The sequence below is a fragment of the Nansenia antarctica genome (assembly GCF_963989245.1).
Source record: "Nansenia antarctica genome assembly, chromosome: 5".
Lineage (NCBI taxonomy): Eukaryota > Metazoa > Chordata > Actinopteri > Argentiniformes > Microstomatidae > Nansenia > Nansenia antarctica.
In genome coordinates this window covers 14,793,066-14,815,532 of record NC_137690.1, presented here as the reverse complement: position 1 = coordinate 14,815,532, position 22,467 = coordinate 14,793,066, and the positions used below count along the sequence as shown (strand labels likewise).

General features: G+C 44.7%; 2 protein-coding genes across 4 annotated transcripts in view; one reads left to right on the top strand and one right to left on the bottom strand.

The window, feature by feature from the left end:
• Positions 1–275: 275 nt before the first annotated feature.
• prxl2c (peroxiredoxin like 2C) lies at positions 276–5,464 on the bottom strand. 3 transcript variants are annotated; one of them, XR_013937453.1, is made up of 7 exons: positions 5,248–5,464; positions 4,903–4,971; positions 4,667–4,720; positions 2,597–2,702; positions 2,286–2,420; positions 1,079–1,185; positions 677–782 (listed from the first exon to the last, which is right to left on the bottom strand). XR_013937453.1 is itself a non-coding variant. In XM_080531165.1 (6 exons), exons 1-6 carry the CDS (start codon positions 5,428–5,430, stop codon positions 652–654), a joined length of 678 nt encoding a protein of 225 aa, XP_080387291.1. In that variant the 5' UTR covers positions 5,431–5,464; the 3' UTR covers positions 276–651. The 3 variants fall into 3 exon arrangements, 2 of the variants coding, with proteins under 2 accessions (XP_080387291.1, XP_080387292.1); XM_080531165.1 differs by lacking the exon at positions 1,079–1,185 and having other exon boundaries at positions 276–782; XM_080531166.1 differs by lacking the exon at positions 1,079–1,185 and having other exon boundaries at positions 276–782; positions 5,254–5,464.
• Positions 5,465–6,402: 938 nt separating this feature from the next.
• fbxl17 (F-box and leucine-rich repeat protein 17) overlaps positions 6,403–22,467 on the top strand; it is a 195,274-nt gene continuing 179,209 nt past the window's right edge. The window contains exons 1-6 of the mRNA XM_080530886.1: positions 6,403–6,497; positions 7,905–8,425; positions 8,575–8,931; positions 9,194–9,316; positions 9,598–9,855; positions 10,064–10,195. Of these exons, the coding sequence (XP_080387012.1) occupies positions 7,925–8,425; positions 8,575–8,931; positions 9,194–9,316; positions 9,598–9,855; positions 10,064–10,195 (1,371 nt within the window). The 5' untranslated portion in view covers positions 6,403–6,497; positions 7,905–7,924. The remainder of the gene's footprint in view (positions 6,498–7,904; positions 8,426–8,574; positions 8,932–9,193; positions 9,317–9,597; positions 9,856–10,063; positions 10,196–22,467) is intronic.

Below are 22,467 nucleotides of genomic sequence, written 5' to 3'. Positions count from 1 at the left end.
GCGTTTGCCTACCCCTCACTGTTGTGGGCTTACAGGCCTGAACAAGAGTGTTCATAACCTGCGTAATATCTCGTATTAACAATGATCGTTTTGAACCTTCATAAATAACTGGACGAGGTTTTTCCACATCATGAAAATGATGCATGTGCAAATGATGTGCCCATACAGTTGTGCAAGTTGTCTCCATCGCAATATACACTTTACACTATAAACTGATTAGGCCTATGTGCTTAAAAAAATGACAACACATAATCAAAATGCTCAAAATCAAAAGCAAGAGTTAATTCAACTATATTTGCATAATCATATGAAAGTAGGCTACACATTCAATAGGATACCCTTGAAAATGTAGCACTTGAAATTGGCATTACAAAGAGAACAATAACATGTTCTGCATCACTATAACAACCACATCACTATATTCACAATAATACAATGAAACACATTTACCTTTAACTCCACATAAGCAGATAGTCTAGTGCAGAGGCTAGCTTACATTCCACTACCCCCTCAACCCATATTCAACCCTTGGTTCTCTGTATTTCCAACAAGACCATGCTATGTTGTTTTGCCAAACAAGACCAGTCTTCTTCAACACGATAATGACAAAGTTGGCTTAAGAGCAGAAATGGACTATGCAGGCTACAAAAGCTACACATCGATGATCTTTGGCTTATCACTGAGGTCCAGAGCCTGCTGTACTCCAGCCAGCTGTAGGAGCCAGGTGATGGGCATGTGGTCCAGGCGGTTCATGTCAAAATGGGCAAAATGGACCTCCGAGTCTGTGGAAAGAAAGACAGAAAGACAACAAACATAATAGCATAAACAATCAACTTAAAATGTCTTCATAAAAAAGTATTCAAAATTAACATACAGAGATAAACGTTTGGTGGAGAAGTCTAGTTATAGTTATAATTATTGTCAGCACCTCAAAGACTTGACAACAAGAAATCATCACAATTCCCAGAGGCAATAGCATAATGGGTAATTAGGAATAGCGTTTTGATTAACTATCGTACTATCATATGAATCGATGGATGTCTATTTGAGGTCTGATCACAGAGCAGGATATACTCACAACTAGGGATGGGAATTGATAGGATGTTAATGATACCGATTCCATTGTCGATTCTGCTTATTGGTTTGATTCTTTATCGATTCCCTTATCGATTCCTAATACATTTTCTGTGTGGAAAAAAGTATCTCAACTCTCTGATCACAGTCTATAATATCTGAACATAACATTTGAACATAAATACAATGTGACACGTTCTGGTGAAAGGGGTAACAAGTCGGGAACCAATCAAAATGTTCTGACTTCCATTTTGAAACACGGAAATACATTTCAACGTTGTTGAAAATCACAACACACACTCGCTAATCAAGCTAAAATACTGCAATGCAATGGATTCGGTGAGTAATCCCGAATCCTGAATACCCCTTTCACCAGACCGTGTCACAAATGAGCTTGAGCAGCTGGCTGTAGCTTCAGAGCTATCTGTAGAAACAGTCTGTCTGTCATCATCATCTAATATAGATGAAATAGGATAATATTTGTACAGCAGTCTTTTTCATTTAGGGTTTCTTAGTCAAAGAAAAAATCTGCTAAGCCTGCCTGCATGGAGCTAATATTATTAGCATAGGATATTTACCCTCAGTATCGTGGTCAAACGTTCTGGCCGCAATACTATCGCTATGGGAACGAGTTCAAAGTTCAAAGTCCACTGTCAGCCAAAATAGCCGTAGGTACTAGGACTGTTCAAAATATCCCAAATAATGTGAAATAGTGTACATTTACCTGATAATTAATGTTATCATTACACAGTGTTTTCTTCTTAGAAACAATAGTGTATGCAGCATCTGTTGACAAGCATAAACGGTTGTGCTTTGAGCAGCAAGCACATAAAAAAACGAAGCTTAATAATAAACACATATTCCTAAAAACGTTCAATACGCTCTGGAAATCTGCTCTGGTTTCAACGTAATAGAGCGCTCTGAAATCAGAGTGGACAACTGTCAGCGCATGCACAAAACAGGCCGGCATCGATAAGAGGAATCGATAACCTCAGAGGCATACGATTCCGATGCATCAAACAACCGGTTCTCGATTCCCATCCCTACACACAAGTGATGACTTTTTGGGGTAAACTATAAGAGCTAAACAATCTCAACCATATTGAATGTCCCAAGCTAGTTAGTATTTGTAAACTATAACATAAAAGTATCATAAACTATTAATTCCTTAAATGTAATTACATTTAATTGCAATTTAAATAAGAAATTACCAGGGCCAGCTATGATGGCTCCACCTTGCTGTAACGGGTCTCCCTGGAAATCAAAGGCAGGACTGGCCATAGCCCTCCACATACTCTTCATATGGCCCATCAACATGCCTGACTTCACATGGGGACTTGGGTGGGCTAAACACACACGCGCGCACACACACACACACACACACACGCACACACACACACACACACACACACACACACACACACACACACACACACACACACACACACACACACAATTATATACAATTATATGTAATAATGTATGAATTGTCAAAAGCTACAACAATTGCTGTCTTTCTCACCTGATTCCACAAACATCTCCCCTCGCCTCATTCCAAGCTTTTCATAAATGCATCTCTCTGGGTCAACGTATATTTCATGAGGGTACCCTGTGAGAGAACAGAACGACTACAGAGAGAACACACCTGTCAATCCGCTGTGTGTTAAAAAGGGCACAAAGTGGGGTTCATATTGATATTCCATACCGTATGTAGTGCTGAAGGAATTAGACAGTTATAGTAGGCCTAGTAAATAGTTATTAATAGTTTGGAATCCGGACTACATTCAATAGTAAGAGTAGGCTAGGTGCACAATCTCCCTACTTCCTGAAAGGAACCTGGCATGAACATTATCCTGTCTCACTCTATTGGTTTAATTGATTAATCAGCTGTGCACTGTTAGGGCTTTTGATTGATTGATTGAAAACTTTATTAGAAGATTTGCAGAAGTAGGTACATGAAAGTACATATTACATACAAGGTCAACTAACAGGATAAAAACCCAAGAAAGCCACTGGCTTATTTCAATTGGGGTCCTTGATACTCAATTCATCATAGGTATGTACAGCGGGTAGGACAGGTGGGGACATACACCACAGGTGGGGGCGGGGGACAAAACACAAAGTATGTACAGTGGGTAGTTCGGGCAGGGGGACAGACATATAATATGTACAATGGGTAGTTCGGGCGGGGGGACAAAACAACAAGTATGTACAGTGTGTGGTCATGGTGGGGGGGGGGTACAAAAACACCAGTAGATTTAGGCGGGGGGGAGGGGGGGGGGGCGACATAATAACATTGCGTTTGCTCAGAGTGTAGACCAGGTAGGGGGGTGGGACAAAACAACTAGTATGTGCAGAGGGTATTTCAGGTGGGGGGGGGGGGGGGGGGGGAAATCACACCGGCAAAGAACCGTGCCGGTTCGCCTTCGCGAACCAAGTCTGGAACCGGCCGGAGCGTTCAGACCGAAGCTCAATTGGTTCGGAACCTGAAAAGTTGGTTCGCAGCGGGCACCAAAAAATAGTGGTTCTCAAGCGAGAACCAAAACGTAGAACCGTGACGTCGTCAGTGGGTGTGTCATATTCTAGGCTGCAGAGACCAGCAAGGAGGAAGTAGACAACATGTAATCTAATCTATTTTTTTTATTATTTTTTTCCAGATTTTATCCCTTTTTCACCCAATTTGGTAGCCAATTTAACCCAACTTAGCATCCAATTATCCCCTGCCTATTGCATAGGATCCGCCGCACGACCCCGTGGCCGGCAGTCCCAGAAGAGGCCGCCAGGCAGACTAGCTGACTGGCTCCTCGAGCCCAGTACCGTTATTCCGGCGCCCAGGGGGCGGTGTTGCGCGACGGATCCTAGTCCAGAAATACTCCTATACCGCCCTCGGACCAGTGTGCACTCCAATATGCCGCTTCCCGTGTGCCTCGGCCATATCTGGATCTGGCGAGCCGGGATACGAACCCCGGCCCCGGTGGGCAGCATGCACTAGTGGCCAGTGCGTAGACCGCTACACCACCGCGGGATGTAATCTAATCTAAATCGAATCATTAGTGATCAAAAACAATATCAAAAGTGTCATTATTCTCTCTATCTTCCTCACATGCTCAGCAAACACACACACGCACACGCTCGCGGACATGCGCGAACGCGAATTTCGTAAGCCATTTCTATTCCAGTAATGGAGCAGCTGATTAGTAAAAGAACGCATATAGAAAGTGTCTTTTGTTTTGTTTCACAGAAAATTGTGTTTATTTCAGATACTGTAGTGGAAGATATTATCCTCTTTTCCAGTGAAGTAGCTGCCATCTAGTTGTGAATTGTTTTGTTTATCCCGCCCCTTCATCACCCAGCGTTGATGCCGCGGATGGTTCAGGTTACACTGGTATGAACGCGGGCTCGTTCGCCAGACAGTACCAAGGTTCAGAGGTTTCCGAACGCGAACGCGAACCGGCACGGTTCTTTGCCGGTGTGAAAGCTGACTAATCAATTAAACCAATAGAGTGAGACAGGATATGTTTATACCAGGTGCCTTTCAGGAAGTAGTGAGATCGTGCACCTAGCCTATTGCATGAACTCTTGAATTGACTACCTTTATATGACGATGAGCAGATTGTCCAATCACAATTAGTCGGATACCGGCATCCTGCATAACAGCATACACACATTAATACGTTTGACAAGAGCAGGTTTTTGACTAAATGTAAAATGTTCCGACTTTGGCTCATGTGTTTAGTGTAAAAAAACAAACAAGTACAATACAGGAATAATTATCAACTATTGTTTCAACATAAAATGTAACTTATATTATTAAAAAAAAGAAATCACCATTAGAACGTCCCGAGATATTCTGCTCAAATCGTCGACATATTCTTTGCACGTGTGACACAAGAAATTCTGTAGAAATATAGAGTAACTGTGAATATTTCGCTATGCCATTCTAATAGATGTCACATCTGCAGGCTACACCTGCGATCTGCCGCACAACGTTGACATTCCGGTCACAATTCTTAATGTGTTGCGGCTGTTGCCAGAGCCACGAACACGATCGAGTTTGTCAACATTTTGAAGGGTTAGACAATATTCAAGATAAGCTAGTCCCTAGTGAAACAAAAAACATTTTCTGAGCATAAGTAGCCTACGGAGAAAAAACCGTGACACAAAGTTTCCTACCCGTACAAAAATAATGACTGATTTCCTGTCTTGATATAACTCCTTGAAGGGACGAGGAACGCCGTGTTGGTCGTAAATCAAACAGCCCTCTACATCCTCAAGACGAATATTGACAGGTATGTTTGGGCTCTCCTGATGATCACTCGTTATTTGTTGGGTTATTATAGGAGGATCTGTCGCCATCGCAGCAGTTCTTGGACGCTACATATTTCCATGCTATTTTGGGAGCCGCCGTTGAAGCGTGCTGGCTTCAGGAGTAATGAATACACGCCCATATTCGTGTGGAATCTTGCCTCCAAACATATTTTTCTTCTTCTTCTTAACTACTGCACCACTAACATCCTAGGTCCTGAAACAAAATCAGAGAAAAAAAAAAAACCCCCATCATAATCTGGTGGGGTCCTTCCCTATTATGCGGAGCCCCTGGGGTCACCTAGGAGAAGAAGAAAAAAAAAAGAGTAAACTGTATGAGTTGAGGCACCAGTGCACATTATTATTATTGTTTACAAAAACTATGCAGCATAATCTAAAGTTAACTTTTTAAATACACAATCTCACCTAAATATAAAGGCTATATTATACAACGTTTTTATTAGATTTTTCACGACGATCCTTTCATTCCTTTGTTGGCCTATCTGTTTGAATACTAAATGATTGTGTATGTCTTCATCTATTAATGTGATCACTATGATGATCACCTATGTGTTTGATCGATATGTATGTGTTCGATCACTGTAGGCGTTTAACCTTTCTACGATGTGCCATATTATTAAAAAATCTCTAGCTTCGGTTGGACAATAACGTTGTATTCTATTATCATATTCTATTGTGTGTATGAGGGTGTTATGCTCTTCTGAGAATGATAGTGGCACATTTTTGCACAGGTGCAAAATGCTCGTAAATGAAATGTGGCCTATATCAGTCTGGCCCTGTCTAGGTCTTATGATAGTGTCATAACAGTGGAATAAGGGGGTTGGACCAAAGCCAGGATTCGCCACAGAGGTCCAGGACTGACGTAGGGCTCCACCAATCACATCACATTATCGTGAACTCGTCGGCTTCCTCTCCCCCTCACCCCCCCTCCCCCCGCACACAGTCCGGAAGTGTTTCTTAGAGAGCAAACTCTTTTGATATTTACTTCAATTGTTTTAGTGTGTGTATCGGGGAACATTTCAGCGCTGTGCTTATCCGTGTGTTGCACGCGCGGAGTATGCGAGCGCCGTTTGGACGGTGGAGCAGCGCGTGACCAGGTGAGCAGGAGACATCTCCTAGACAGGCTGCATCCACACCTAGCCTCCATGGAGCTAACAGGCTAGCTTCACTACAGCTGATCAAGTAGGCTTGATGTCAGTCTTGTGTTAATGCGCTGCAGACGACGTGCCCTTTTTGTTGGTTTGTTATTCGTCTTTTCGTCATTGCTTGGTGATCTCTTTCCCCAGTATATCATGCTTTGTTTTTGACAGCATTTTGCTAGCAACTTCGATGTTCTCCACGGTGCATTAGCTCGGATGACAGGTGTCTCTGTCTCTGTCTCTGTGTGTGTGTGTGTGTGTGTGTGTGTGTGTGTGTGTGTGTGTGTTTGCAAGGTTGATCAACCGTTGATCGTGCAGCTCTACGATGTGTCAACTTCGCTCTAGCGATGCCCTACAACGCGCGCACACACACACACACACACACGCACACGCACACGCGCACGCACACACACACACACACACACACACACACACACACACACACACACACACACACACACACACACACACACACACACACACACACTCAAACACACAAACACACAAACTGTGCTAGGAGCACCATTCTACATTCATAACACTTGCTGTCACTGGAGCTCTCTCTCTCTCTCTCACACACACACACACACACACACACACACACACACACGCACACGCACACGCACACGCACACACACACTCAAACACACAAACTGTGCTAGGAGCACCCTTCTACATTCACAACACTTGCTGTCACTGGAGCTGACACACACACACACACACACACACATACATAAATGATACACACAACAACACGTCCTTTGCTGAACAGTATTATTGCTATCCACCGCAGCTTGTCCAATAATAGTTTGGTGAAATGTAGCCTAGCTCTGGTTAGTGGGATGGGACCTACCGGGGGGCCATCTATTTAGAGGTCCTGGCTACCAGCTGTCCCATTATATTTCGGTCTGATAGTGACATAGTTGTGATTGGCCATGACCTTTCATGACAGAGCACAAATAGAAGAGCGAGGGAAGAGGTTGTGTTATCATTCATGTGATCTCATATGATTATATGACAATGACGTTTTGCAGATTAGCGACACGTTAGGCTACATTTCAGTACTGTCTAATTATTTCACTAAGAACAGTGTACTGTAGCAAACATTACACTTTGTTTACATCTTAGCGGTAGCCTAATCCTTACTCTAAAACCCAACCTGAATCATAACCCTTAGAACAGTTGAGTGAAGGTGTGCTCTCCCCTTTCCTTCTGTTCCTCAAAGGCATTAGAATCCCAATGTACTGTAAACATATTAAAACTCTTCTGTATACATACTTCGCTATACTCTTCTGCAATACAGGCCACCTTACTTGGTTGTTTTCGTATTCCTTCCCCCTCTCCTCTCTCTCTTTTCTGACTCAGAGTCTCAGTGAGTCATCTATATGGGCCATCTTCTCTCGAAAAATGGTTACCGCCTGAAGAAGAGGACACGCAAGCTGCATCACAGGAAGAAGAAGAAGAGGAACTGCTTCCTGCAAGGGCCGTGCATGCTCTGCTTCATCGTCCACGGCAACAGCGGGGGCCTCGACGACGACAACGACCAGCTAGATACCGGCGTCAGCGGTGGCGGCGGATTCGGAGGTCGTTGTCATATTAACAACACTACAACCGGAATCGGAGTACCGGGCGTGGGAGGTGTCGGGATCGGAGCGGCGGCCGCCTCCAAGTTCGCTGGGAGATACGCCGCGCTCACGTCTCCTGAGGACTGCGCCAAGTTCCTCCTCTCGCCACGGGAATTAGCCATCTGGGAGGGCCAGGGGAGAAGTCTGCTGTCGGCCGTTCCGGCTAAGCTGATCCCACCGCCAGTGCTGTTCCGAACAGCTGGAGTCTCTGTAACTGTGCCCGCTCCTGTGCTTGGCAGCAGCAGCGATTACGCTGAGATGGTGGGTAACTAGAGAGCCTACATACATAAGGCCTACCTCCATGTCATGAATCTCAAGACTTTTGAGGAAGTGTGCCAACAGCATAATACTGGTCTCCTGGCCTCCTTGATGACCTCGTCTCTATCTGATCCTGTTTTATCTGGTTCTAGGTGTGTAAGAGGAAGTGTGCGGAGGTGCAGAGGTGCACCCCCTGTAAGCAGCCACGCTGTGCCTTCTCCGTCTCAGAGGGAGGGGTGGAGAACGGAGGAGTGGTGGGAGGAGGAGGGGATGCCTCCTCTAACGCCGGGACAGGCCACTGCCACCTCCCCCTCTGCCCTCTACCCTCTTCTTCCTCCTCCTCTTCGTCTGCTGATGGCTGCTGTGGGTTAGGTCTCCACTGCGAATCGCCTCAGACCTCCGACTCGTCCCCCTGCTGTCCGCATCACCACGAGGATAGCCAGGGGAGGGGCTGTGATGTCGTCGACACATCCAGCGTCAACCGTCTCCCTTCCTCCATCCTGCTCAAGGTCATACGTAGTTCACGACAGTGACACAATCGCCCGGTCAGAAATCAGCACCGTAGCCTTTACCCCTAGACACCTCCAACCCCTCATAGAAGGATTATATGGCTGTAATAATCAATCTATCATTGACTTTTAAGGGCATTTCACACTAGTGTCCCAACACCCTTATATATACACAAAATGGGGGGGAAAGATGTATAGGAAATTAAATATAGAAGAATAATTGATTGATAGTTTGTTTGTTTGTCTGTGTGTTTGAACTCAGGTGTTCTCCCACCTGTCAGTGAAGGAGCGCTGTCTGTGTGCCTCGCTGGTCTGTAAGTACTGGAGGGACCTCTGCTTAGACTTCCAATTCTGGAAGCAAATCGACCTCAGTGGCCTACAACAAGTGAGTTGGTCAGCATACTTTTCTTCCGCTACAGTGTTTTTTGATGACGTTTTCCCCGAAGGGTGAATACTCTGGGCTCTGGACTGTTTTTGCATTCATCAAAGCAGCTGCCTTGTAGCCTTGCCAAGCAGAAACAGACTGGCACCAAAAACGCTTTGGACCTTGTTCTAAAAATAAATATTTAACATTAGCTACTCCGTCTTTAGCTTGTCTGAGTCGGTCCATCTCTGTCTCTCATTGTCATCGCTAATTTCTCTCTCTCTCACCCCCCTGCCTCTCAGGTAAATGATGATCTCCTGGTAAAGATTGCGTCACGGAGGCAGAATGTGACGGAGATCAACATCTCAGACTGCCGTGGCGTACAGGACCACGGGGTGTGTTCCCTGGCGTCACACTGTCCGGGGCTGCAGAGGTACACAGCTTATCGCTGTAAACAGCTGAGTGACCAGTCCCTCAGCGCCCTGGCCATACACTGCCCCCTGCTGGTAAAGGTGCATGTGGGCAACCAGGACAAACTCACAGATGATGCTCTCAAAAAGGTTAGAACGAAATACTTTTTGTTATTCTCTTGTTTTCTTTCAGTTATTTCTTCACCACTTCGCTGATTCTTTCCGTAGTCTATGTATTACCCTCTCTACCCAGTATGCATTGTCTTTTTCCTGACGAGGCATTCTATTTACAACATTGCCTACTTTGTTAATGTTCTTGCAAAATGTCTGTCCTCCATACCTCTCCCCCCCCTTCCAGCTGGGAGAGCACTGTTCGGAGCTGAAAGACATCCACCTGGGCCAGTGCTACAGCATCACTGATGAGGGCATGGTGGCCCTGGCCAGAGGATGCCCCAAGCTGCAGAGAATCTACATGCAGGAGAACAAACTGGTGAGTCTCCTCCCTCTCTCTCTCTCTCTCTCTCTCTCTCTCTCTCTCTCTCTCTCTCTCTCTCTCTCTCTCTCTCTCTCTCTCTCTCTCTCTCTCTCTCTCTCTCTCTCTCTCTCTCTCTCTCTCTCTCTCTCTCTCTCTCTCTCTCTCTCTCTCTCTCGCTCTCTCGCTCTCTCGCTCTCTCCTCTCTAGGGTTAACCCAAGGGTTGGGCCTTAGCCCCAGCTTGGTGTATTATGTTATATTGATGTTTGGCCACCCTGTCTGGACCACACAGTGTTTAGAAGGCCTTGAGGACCTCTGGACATCCGACAACCAGTGAACTAGTCTCCATGTGGTGGAGGTTGGCTTGGAGAGTGTGTGTGTGTGTGTGTGTGTGTGTGCGCGTGTGCGTGTGTGTGTGTGAGAGTGTGTGTGTGTGTGTGTTTATTATGTGTGGGTGTAGAGGGAGGGGATTGGAGTCTTTTTGCTTTTGGCATAAAGTTATGGTGATGTGTCTGCTTCAAATAAAACACAGTTTCCAGACTAAAACCAAAGAGATGTTATTTTGTAAACACAAGGAGAAATTGAGCTTGTGCTATTTTTTTGCAAGTGAGTGTATGTACATATTTATGTTGGTCTTTACCTTCAAGTGTGTCATCTGTCCTTACAATAGGGTAAAGATGGACACTCACTGAACTCTGGGTTTGTGTGCAAGCTGACAATGATCACTGTAACCGCCGCTAACTCTATGACATCCCACTCCTCTCCTGGCACAGAAACGCACGCATGCACACACACACACACACACACACACACACACACACATACACACACACACACACACACGCACACGCACACGCACATGCACATGCACAGACAAACACACACACACCCCTTTAGCCCCTGTGCCTCATATGGTGCTGGTTGTGGTGGAGTCTTGTTCAGATTTGTTTCATGTCTGTGTTTTGCCAGGACTCCCTGGCTCTGACAGCAGGCTGCAAGCACTTGTGTCCTACTGGCTGCGTTTCAGGGGGATATTTTTAAAAACAATACATAACCTGCAGATGGGGGGTTACGTTCACTTTATGCAGGGAGGTTGGACATCGAGCCTGCCTGACTATTTGGCTCTGTATTCTGTGTGAAGTCTGTCTTCCTTTTCCAAAATGATGTTTTCATGCATTAACAGAAGAAAATGGGAGGAATAATTTATCTCTAGGATGTGTAAAACTATGTTCCATGGGTGCTTGTTTTTAAGGCAAGAAGATATAAAACTCGGCCAGTGTAGTATCTTTATTCCACCGCAAGAGGTCAGTGGTACTCCACTTGCGAAGGATGCCAACAGAAGTCAACAGCTGTGGGAAGCCACAACTTCATACTAGATATGAAAAAGTGATTTTTTTACTAAGCTACAGAGGCATTTCCGTTTTGGCAGTTTCAAGCTTCTCTGGTGTTTGGTGCATTTAGATGGACTTTGGAGTTTATTTTTATGTCTGTAATATTCCATTTAATCATAATCTTCTTTCTTTTCTGTCATCTAATGCATTTGTCTAATTTCCCTCCAAATATCTCTCCCCCCTCCCTCTAAGTGATTAAAGTCTTGATAAATTAGCCCACTTAAAGTTGTTAACAATAGCTCAGTGTGTTAAAATCTCATTCATCACGTTAATAGTTATGAAAATAACGATTACTGTGAGGTGAGAGATTCATTTTGGTGCTAATAATATTTCAACGCCGCTATATCAATTTCAGACAGTAATTTTTCTCAGACGTGAGATTGCCACAGAGTTATTTTGGCTTCCTCCTCCCATTAAGATGGAGGAAAATGGGCTAGAGTATTTTTGGAAGTTGTTATGTCTAGCTGCTCTCAATGCTTGGCCTGATATTGTCATTAAGTTGGTGTGGTATTTAAGAGGACCAAAGAAACTTCCTCCTCTAGTGGATATTTAACCATAGAGATTTCTATTTTTCTCACTGGCTAACAGTTTCTCTCTCCAACAGTTTTTTTTAAAGAAATTAGATTTAATAGCTCGATAAGTAATTACCTCTTCTAATGAGAATCTAGGAGCAGATTAAAGAATTGATTTCCCCTCACCAAAACAGGAAAGTGGGTAAAATGGTGAATTATTTACAGTTGTCCTCTTGGCCCAAGGAGAAGTGTCTGTATTGCTGTATGGGAACGGTTAGTCTTCAGTTTTTTTTTTCATCTTCTGAGGTCTTAAGACATAGAAATAATGGTTTAGTTTCCATCTCTCCCTCCTCTCTCTTATCTCTCCCCCTTTCCCCACCATATTTTTGTTTTTCTTTCTCTCTGTCTGCGGGATGAATGTCTTTAAAGCAGTGTGGTGGAGGTGTGAGGTACGAGGCCAGGCATTTCTGTACTGACATCTGCCTCTCTTCGTAAGGCATCATCATCTCTTTCGCCTTAATGTTTCTGATCAGTCTGAGTATGTTTACTCTCCCTCCTTTCTTCCCCCCTCTTTCAGCCCGCCTCCTCTTTCTCCTCATCGACCCCGCCCTGTCTCTACACCCCTCTCACTCTCCTCTCTCCCCCTCCCCTCCCCTTTTGTCCCCCTCTCTCCATCTCTTCCTCCGCTCGCCCATGCAGTAAAAGGATCCTGTCTCTGTCTCCCTCGATCAATGATGAACAGGGGTGATCCCTCACTCCCTGTGCTCTTCTTTCCTCCCCCTGTGTTCTTCTCCCTCTCCTGCCCTACTATTCGGGGCCCTTATAATTTAATAATTAAAAATCTGGAGGATGTTACTGTGCGGTCTCTCTCTCTCTCTTCCCTGTCTCCCTTCTGGTGGTTTTCCCCTGCTCCAGCTCTCGGCTGGAGGCTTGCTCTCTCATCAGAGGGTCTGGGCAGCTCTGGAAGTGGTTAAGAGTTGGAGAGAGAGGAACTCTCTGAACAGTTCCGTGGAGGGAGTCTAATATTGGGTTAGATAAAGGAAGCAGGGTAAGCAGGGTAGTGGTATCTGTTATCTGGTGTCTGTCTGTTGGTTGATGTTGGTTAAGGTGAATTCTATCGAAATATGATGTTATATTATTTGGACTGTGCAGGGAGAATCTTTGCTTGTCTCTGTGAAGGGGTACACATCATGCAGAATATATTTGGAATACTTTGAGCTCCTAATAGCCCTGACTACTGAACGGCTCTCTCTCTGTCTCTCTCTCCTCTGTATTCAGAACACTCTTTTTGTCCTGCATTGGGGCCCATCATGTGTTAATGCTCATCCAGTTTTATGCTCAAGGTTGTTGATATTGTTGGTTGGTCAGTTTTTTTTACATTGTTTTCATCTCTTGAGGTTTTGCCATTCATGTTACGACTCTCGCTTCATGCCTCGGAGGACAAAGACTTAGCCTACCAAGATACCAATTCATTCTCTCGTCATCTTAATTTGCAGTAGGAGAGAGACAACCCTTGAAGTTAAGCTCAGAGTTCTTTCAATTTCATACATACAAATAAAGTATGCAGTACTATCTTCTCACATATTCTCCCGTATGAATAATTCTGTTCTATGTCTTTCCTTACAATTAAATATGTCTTTCCTTACAATTAAATATGTGTATCACAAGTTAGGAAATTGCTGGAAGAGCACCTTTTCCCCTGTCTTCTTGTTTTAACTTTTTTTCTCCTCTGCCTTGCCTCAAAATCAAAGCACGTTGGTTTAATTTTCCAGCACAGTGATATCATAGGAAGTGTCTGTCACTGGCTCATTGTTGAGAACATGCAAGTCTGTAGCGCACACACACACACACACACACACACACACACACACACACACACACACACACACACACACACACACAGGCACACAGCGATCTGATTAGCCACAGTTTTAATTAGCCCAAACATGGAAGTGTAAATGGAATTGGAGATGACCTAACATAGATTACCATATGCCCTCAATTTAGCTCTAATTACTCCTATGTATATACGTTTATAGTTTTCCTCTCCTTCTTTTCCCTTTTTTTCTGAGATCTGTCCATCTCTGGATCAGCAGACTGTGGTGTGTGACGGCTGTGTTTGTGCGAACAGAACCCCCGGAACATTCCGGCTTACAAAGTGTCAGAATGAGTGGCATTTGTTTGCTCATTGGTCAGTCAGGGAGACCTCGTCTCCATCTCTGATTGGGTGTCAGGTTGTTATAACGAATGAGCTTTTTTTAAAGCCTGAGATCATGATTAGTGAATATGTCTATTGATGTTGCATTAGTTTTGACTTCCCAGAACAAAGAGTGGGACCAGGGGAAAGGGAAAGGGTAATGACTGCTGTCAGTGATGTTATGTCTGTTCCTGACACATTCCCTCCTCCCGCCGCTTAGCTGACACACTGAGAGACACATGGAAGAGCTTGGACGGCCCAGTTGGAATCTTCGCTGGGAACTCATTTATTTGACTGTGATTAGAGATAAGTAGAACCATCCAGGCCTGCTAGAGGAACGCTCTCACACATGGCCGTCTCACCAGAAAACATCTCTCTAATGCTCTCATGTCTGTCAGATAGCCTATCATTTAGACCCAGAGAACTAGACAGGAAAGCAGGCCTAGCCCAATTGGTGTTGCCCAGTTTTTTTTCCTTTCCCTTTTTTTTGGCAGTTCACAACAGGCAGACACTGCCGTTCAGATTGAGAAAGAGCGTCGGAAAATGACGTTGAATCATACTGACATTGAATTGCAGCCATGCTATAGAGAATTGCAGCCATGCTATAGAAAACAGCATCTCCCTCTCCCTCTCGCCGCTAGTTAGCAGTGTGTTATTGAGCTGTGGGGGTGCTGTTATAGATGATGACCACCGCCTTCTCCACACACAAGGGAGCAGACTGTCAAACACCCTCCATCTTTTTCCTCTCTAGGTGATCCAAGTGAAAATTGCCACGATTTCCCCCCCCCTCTCAACCCTTCCCCCTCACTTGAGTCCCCCCCTCTTCCTTAACTTCTCCCCCCTCACCCTCTTTTTCCCTTTAGTTTGTGACCTGAGCTTCACTGTTCTGTGTACTCTCTCTCTCTCTCCTTCAATGTTCTCTCCTTTTCTCTCAGGCCCTCTCTCTCTCTCGCTGTCTCTCCCTTTCTCTCTCTTTCTTTCTTCTTCTCCCCTCTCTCTCTGAGAATCACCTATCTGTGTACTCTCTCTCTAATTTCATGCTCTCTTTGAAGTGCTTCGATCGACCCTCCTGTCTCAACCCCCCCCACCACCCCCAAAAAAGTATCTGTCTGTTTCATGTGCTTAAGACCCTGTTCGTGGGTCATCGAGTTGATCATCCTTTTCTGCCCGGGTGAGAAGTAATCAGGTCCATTATTGAGTGCTGAGTTTCCCTTTGACAGCCCCGCTGGTTTCAGACACAGACACAGCACTATCGATATGTCCCTCCCCCGTCCCCTGTCCCCCGCCCAATGCCCCCCCACCGCCCGCTGGTTTCAGACACAGACACAGCACTATCGATATGTCCCTCCCCCGTCCCCTGTCCCCCCCCCCGCCCAACGCCCCCCCACCGCCCATTCACTGTCTGTCTGCCCGAGAACAAAACACGACTAGACTAGAAAAAAAAGAGCAGGTTCTGAATGTCAAGTCAGGATTACAGATATGAGTTTCTATGAACTGTCCCATTAAGCTCTTCGGGGGATTTACACACCTCGACAATCTTCTCCGGACAAAGACTGTTGGGTAGAAGGAAAACCCTGAGGAAAAGGTTTCTCAGGAACGACAACAAGAGACAGCCTCTCTGAGGTGTTGTTTAGGTTAAGATGTGTGGGTTTTATGTGGATGGTGGCCGACATCCTAGAGAGTCAGTGTCTGACCAGGCGAGGCAAGGCGGTGTTGCTTATCTCTCTGTTGAAGAACAGACAGAAACCAACCGTGCATGCTAAGTGGTTCTTGAATGATGACAGACAGAGAGGACACTCTGCCGGGTCTTTTTTGACCGTGTCTGTTGAGTGTTGAGTGAGTGGTTGAAATGTCTATCTGGATTCACAGTCGTGAAAACCGTTTGCTTGTAGGAGATGCCTGCTTTCACACTATGATTACATTGGCTCACTTCACCACCTCACCACCAAGGCTTTCAATACAGTTCAGGTAGCGTCAGTCAATACACTTTGAACAGAGACAAGATATTTAAATTCACGTAATGCCGCTAACATCTTTCAATGCAGACAGCATCTTGATATCCACTTCAACAGTTTGTTACGCAGCATTTTGTGGCCTTGGCCCATCAGATTAGTAGTGTCATGCCCCTTTGCTCGAGACAATTTGACCATTTCTATAAGCTGTCTTCACGATTTTGAATATAGAAGTCAATACCAAGAGAGAATCCTCCAGTCATCCACTTAAGCAGAGGTGTCTAATTGTTCTGTTGCTGCTGATCTCAGGGAGTGTGCATAAGTTTAACACCCCTGCTGATTTTAAATCAAGAACTGGTCTTGGTTTCATCCATTTGAATGTATGCAGTTTGATTGCTAAATGGGATATGATTCATATTTGGGCACACTCAACTGATGCTGATGTAATTGTTATCTGAAACTTGGCTTCGAAAATGTTTTCTGAACCGATCGACCCAAAAAGGCTGGGGGTGTTGCAATCTTTATCAAAAGTAAATTTCACTTTGAAATGTCGCACCTTCTCTCTAAATCAATGCTGGCTATAACCAGTATCTCGTGATCTTAAAGTTTATTGTGACTCGCTAAATCTCTTTCAGATTGTTGATAGTCCCACTAGACCTAATCTAATGTCCTGAAAAATCATCTCTAATTGATCTAATCCTAACCAATGATCCTCATAAAAACACAGCTGCTTCTGTATTCGCAAATGACATAGTGACAACTGTGTTGTTGCCACAGTTATAAATACAAAAATTCCCAAAACCAAACCTGTGCCTCATTATGATCAAGTGTGACATGAAACGTTTTATGGAACATTTTCATGACCTGTTTTACATTGATTGGGAGAAAACCTTATTGCTGATGTTGAAATTGCCTGGAAATTATTTTATGATGGTGATGATTTTACTGAAATTGTTGACTAGCATGCTCCCCTCAGAAAGTTCAGAGTAAAAGGCAGAAACAATGCGTGGTTCACTCCAGATTTATCCAACTCACTTCACAAGCACAATGTGGCTTGGGCAAAAGCCAGAAGAGTCTTGATTCAGACTGGCTGCTTTTCGGGTGACTGCGCAATGCATGCACAGTTGCAATTAGAAAAGCCAAAGGTGAACATTTCCCCACCGAAACTTCAAACAATCTACACAATCCCTTGAAATTTCGAGACTATTAAATCATTAGCTGGAAATAAAAAAGGCATAGAACGTCTTTCATGCATTGTTAAGGACTCACATAAAATCTCTGATAAGGCCGAAATGCTTGGTTGTTTTAATGAGCATTACTCTCTCAACATTACTCATGAGAATTCCCCTACTGTGTGTTCTGACGGTCATGTTGCGGTAAATCAATCCTTTAGTTTTAATCCAGTTACAGTCTCAGAGGTGCATAAAGCCCTCAAACCTTTAGACAATAGAAAATCAGTTCTTTCCTTAACTTTCTTCAGCTAGCAGCTGATTTTATCGTACCACCTTTGACACATCTTTTTAATCTCTCCCTGGACACTAACGAAATTCCTCCTATTTGTAAATCTGCCTTTGTTCTTCCCCTGTTGAAATGGGGTGACCCGACAGTCTTAAACAATTACAGGCCCATCTCCAAATTGTCTGTCCTGGTTAAGGTTCTGAAATCCCTTGTGAGTGAACAACTGAAAGAGTTCTTATCTACTATTATACAACAGTTAGTTCCGACCAAGTAATTTGATTGGACAAGAGGCATTCCATGAGTGCTGATATAGAGTATAACAGCACTGGGACAGGTGTTCTATTAAATGACCATTAATTGGGCTAGGCTACATTAGTTATCTATCAGTTCAGATTGTAACGAACCGCAAGGATGGATATATTTCCACAAATACATTTTTTGTTAAATTATGAATGGTCCTCCAGGTGTGCTGATATGACATCAGCCAACCTAGACAAATAAGAGAAGAGCAAAAATTAAACTAACACGGTAAGGCAAACACCATAAACAAACAAACCATAGTCTGTTGTCATTTATTACTGTTAACTAATAAATGGCGCTTGTAGAATTGTTGTATATTTGATACTCTTTGATATGTGCTTATCTAAGTGTTTTGATACTGTGGATTGCAGTGTTGAACCAAAGACTTATCAGTGTAGGACTGTCAGAAAAAACTCTGCTGGTCCGCTTGTCCTGATCTATCAGGCAGATCTCAGTGCGTGCAGGGCAGGCAGAAGGTATCACTTCTAGCTCCTTTCCCTCCGCTCCACTCTGTGAGGGCATTTAGAGTATCCAAGGGTGTGCCCCAGGTATCGGCCTGGGACCACTCCTATTATATATTTATATATATATATATTATACAGTATATCAACAGTCTCGATCGAAATTTCCAATCCAAATTTCCACTTTTATGCTGATGATACTGTGATATACTGCTTTGCGTCTACACCAATCTACACCAAACCAGGCTCTTTGTCAGCTCTAACTTGCTTTTAATACTGTACAGTGATTTAAAACTTGGTTTTAATGCTGACAAAATAAAACTCAAATACAAATTCAAAGCCACTGAACTTTCCATCTATCATAATTTTTCTATTTGAAACATGAAGAAGCAGTGCAACTCTTGGCCCAGTCACTGGTCATCTGGTCATGACTGGTTGGGCTCCCCGCCTCCACCATCAGACCTCTGCAGCTCATCCAGAATGCTGCCACCCATCTGGTGTTCAACCTCCCCAAATTCTCTCATGTTACCCCCCTCCTTCGGACCCTTCACTGGCTCCTGATAGCTGCTCGTATCAGATTCAAGACCCTGGTGCTCGCCTACCGGGCAGCAAAAGGGACAGCCCTTGCCTGCCTGCAAGCAATCCCCCCAAAACTTCCCCAAAGCAATCCCCCCCAAACTTCAGGCCGTTCAGTCATCACCTCTACGCCAATGCGGCAGTCACACTGCCCGGTCACGTCTCTTCACTACACTGGCTCCCAGCTGGTGGAACGAGCTTCCCACAGCTGTCAGAACTGCAGAATCACTCCCCATCTTCAGGCTACACCTTAACTGCTCCTCTGGAGACATCTACTACCCCCCTACACTGTGTCTCCTGAGACATCTGCTTCCCCCCCAATACTGTTTCTCCTGACATTTCTATTACTCCCTTGTACTGTTTCTCCAGTGTCAACGAAAGAAAAAAACAAAACAAAACAAAAAAAACCTTCTTCTAGCACGACAACTGCCAATGGCCGCTGGCCTGAGCTAGATTACTTTTCCTGCTACAACTGGTGGATTGATGATTCACTCACTTAGTCAGATGTATTGATTGTAAGTCGCTTTGGAGTAAGGCATCTGCTAAATGGCAAAAATGTTAATGTAAAAATGTAGACACATCAGCATAATAACAATTTGAAGAAATAACAAACGAAGAAAATAATTACACTTGTGGTTTTCTTTTCCTGCTTGGTATTTTCTTGCCAATGATTCGCAAGGCATTCTGGGAGATTTCAGCATTTTAACAATATTTTAACCTTCGTTTTGGAGTGTGCATCTGAAAAACCTCAGTTTGGAGGGCTATGTAGCCACTTGGCCCTACCCCTACACAATATGGAAAATGGGACACACTTACCCCTACACGTGAACGCGCAAAACAGAGGGGTAGGGCTAAAATGTAGGGCCAAGGGGTGAAATGGGATTGGGCCATATTCCTACTCTCTGTCCATAAAGCCTGCACTGATTTGGGGGGAAAAGGGCATTTAAGTATGCTGCTCCCTCTGGTTGGAATCAATTGCAAAATTGACTGAATCCTCGGGTGCTGGTCTAACTGGATGCAAGTCATTCTAAATGACTTGGAGGCAGCCACATCTGGCTGTAGATGTTTGATCCTTGTTCATGACTTGTGACGAATATTGATGAATACTTTTGATATTTTTTATTTAATTATGTTTTTTGTCTGCAACCCTTAATTAATAGTTAATTGTGCTGCTGCCTGTCTTGGCCAGTATACTCTTGTAAAATAGATTTTTAATCTTAATGAAACTTTTCCTGATTAAATAAAGGTTATATATATGGCACCTAAGCTGTTTCTCATAGCAAGACTACTGGGCGATGTAACAACAGAGACTGTTATCGACTGTTAAACAGTTATTTGTTATCGGGCAGTGCTACTTACTCAGTTGTAGACTCCAATGCTGTTGAATTACAGTCATTTTACAGTAATTCTATCCTGCAGAGGGCGATCTAAGACTGGTTTTGGGGCAGAATGGATCAACATCTGAGTGTTGCTTCTACGCTCTACAGAGACAGAGAGAAAAAGAAAAAAGACTGGAAATATGCTTGAAATAAGATGCTATTTTGGCCCAAAGTTGATCTTTTGGTTTTTATGTTGCACAATTTTTGAACATTCCATCTCATCAAGGAGGAGAAAGTCAAGAGCAGAAAGGAAATGTTTTTGTCACAGTATGAAGAAAACGAACAATTGTGTGTGGTTAAATCACTGTTTGAAACCAACCATCACAGCAACATTGCATACTGTTTCATGCAACATATCGTGCGTGCGTGCGTGTGTGTGTGTGTGTGTGTGTGTGTGTGTGTGTGTGTGTGTGTGTGTGTGTCTGTGTGTGTGTGTCTTGACAGTGAAGGAGAACTGTGTCTTAGCCCTGTTAGAAGTTCACTGCTTCCTTTTTATCCACCGGTAGACAGACACAGTATCTGACACAGGGCCAGAGGTGTGTCACAATGATTCATGGGACATTCTCTAACCCCTATCACCCCATTCCTCCTTACCCCTCTCTCACCACCCTGTCCCCCTCTCCCCTATATGATGGGTTTTCCTTTTGTTTTAAAAGGGCAGGAATGACATCACCATCTGAGGCAGAAGGGAGCCCCCTTATTCCAGAGTGTAATGGTGGTGTTTAGCTGTAGTGGGCTGGGACGCCTAGTGATGGATGGCCCTAGGGACGGACTGGAGTCTGAAGGAGGTCTCCTTCCTCTTCTCCCCCTTTCACTCTTCTATTCTTACTCTCCTCCTTATTTCTCCCTTGTCTCTGTATTGTTTCCCCCTCCCCTGGGACCTGTACGCTACCTCTTCTTTTTCCTTACCCCAGTCCATTCCTTCCTCCCTTTCTCTCTCTCTGCTCTCTGCTGTCTATTTGCTGTCTCTCTCCTGATGGAGAGGCCAGAGTGGTCCTAATGACTGACTTCATTACTAATGATGGATGTGGGCCAGAGGTGTGTTTCGTTTTGTCTCCTTCTCTCCATCTCGCCCCCCCCTCCCCACCCGCCCCAGTGGCTGCAAAAAAAGTGGACACTCCCCTACGCCCCCCACCTCCACCCACCCCTCCCTCCTTCCTCCCCCTTCCTAATGTATTTGGGCTTAAGGAGACAGCAGTGGTTCGATACTGGGAGGGGTGGGGGGGTTGGTAATGAATGTGTTTAATAGGCACAGTGGGTCGATAGGCTTAATGAAGGTGTGACAGAGGACGGGCCAGGAAAACGCACCACCTTAACGAGACACTAACGAGGTGGAGGGGTTAACGAGGTCACACTAATCGGGACCCCTTTGCCTGTCTCTCTGTCTGTCGCTCTCTCTGTCTCTGTCTCACTCTCACTCTCACTCCCACCTCACTCTCACTCTCACTCTCACTCTCACTCTCTCTCTCCCTCTGTCTCTCTCTCTGCCTCTCTCTCTCTCTCTCTCTCTCTCTCTCTCTCTCTCTCTCTCTCTCTGTCTCTCTCTCTCTCTCTCTCACTCTCTCTCTCTCTCTCTCTCCCTCTGTCTCTCTCTCTCTCTCTCTCTCTCTCTCTCTCTCCCCCCCCACGCCCCTCCCTTCGCTCTCTGTGGCCGGTATAAGTAGGGACTTATTTCTAAGAGAGACTCCGCTTCAGAACAGACACGGGGTGAAAACCTCAAGTGCACAGATCCCTCTTTTCTTCCAAGGACTGTGGTTGTGAGAAGTGGCCCTGTTTCAGGACCTCTGGTTCACACGGCTCTGCTGTGGGGGGGCTCGGGCGTCAGTCGGTCCTCTGTTCTACTACAGAGAGATTGACAGCCACAGGGCAAACTGGACCGTGATTGGTGTCCACCTCTGGGTTTTCTGACCTATAGAGATGGAATGTTGAAGGGGTGGCGTGTGTTTACTGCTGCTTCTCTGTTCTGTGCGTCGCCCTTTCCTCGTAGCGAGGTCAGAGGTTCACGAGCAAATCTTGTGGTGAGGGCCGGTTTGGTTAATGAGAGACGTTACAGAGACACATTG

Excerpts from the sequence above, each read along its gene's own strand:
- prxl2c (XM_080531165.1), bottom strand. The coding sequence starts at position 5,430 with ATGGCGACAGATCCTCCTATAATAACCCAACAAATAACGAGTGATCAT. Across the intron at positions 4,972-5,247 it reads CAGTCATTATTTTTGTACGG|AATTTCTTGTGTCACACGTG; the intron begins GTAGGAAACTTT and ends ATATTTCTACAG. Across the intron at positions 2,703-4,666 it reads CTGCTCATCGTCATATAAAG|TCGTTCTGTTCTCTCACAGG; the intron begins GTAGTCAATTCA and ends TTCTCTCTGTAG.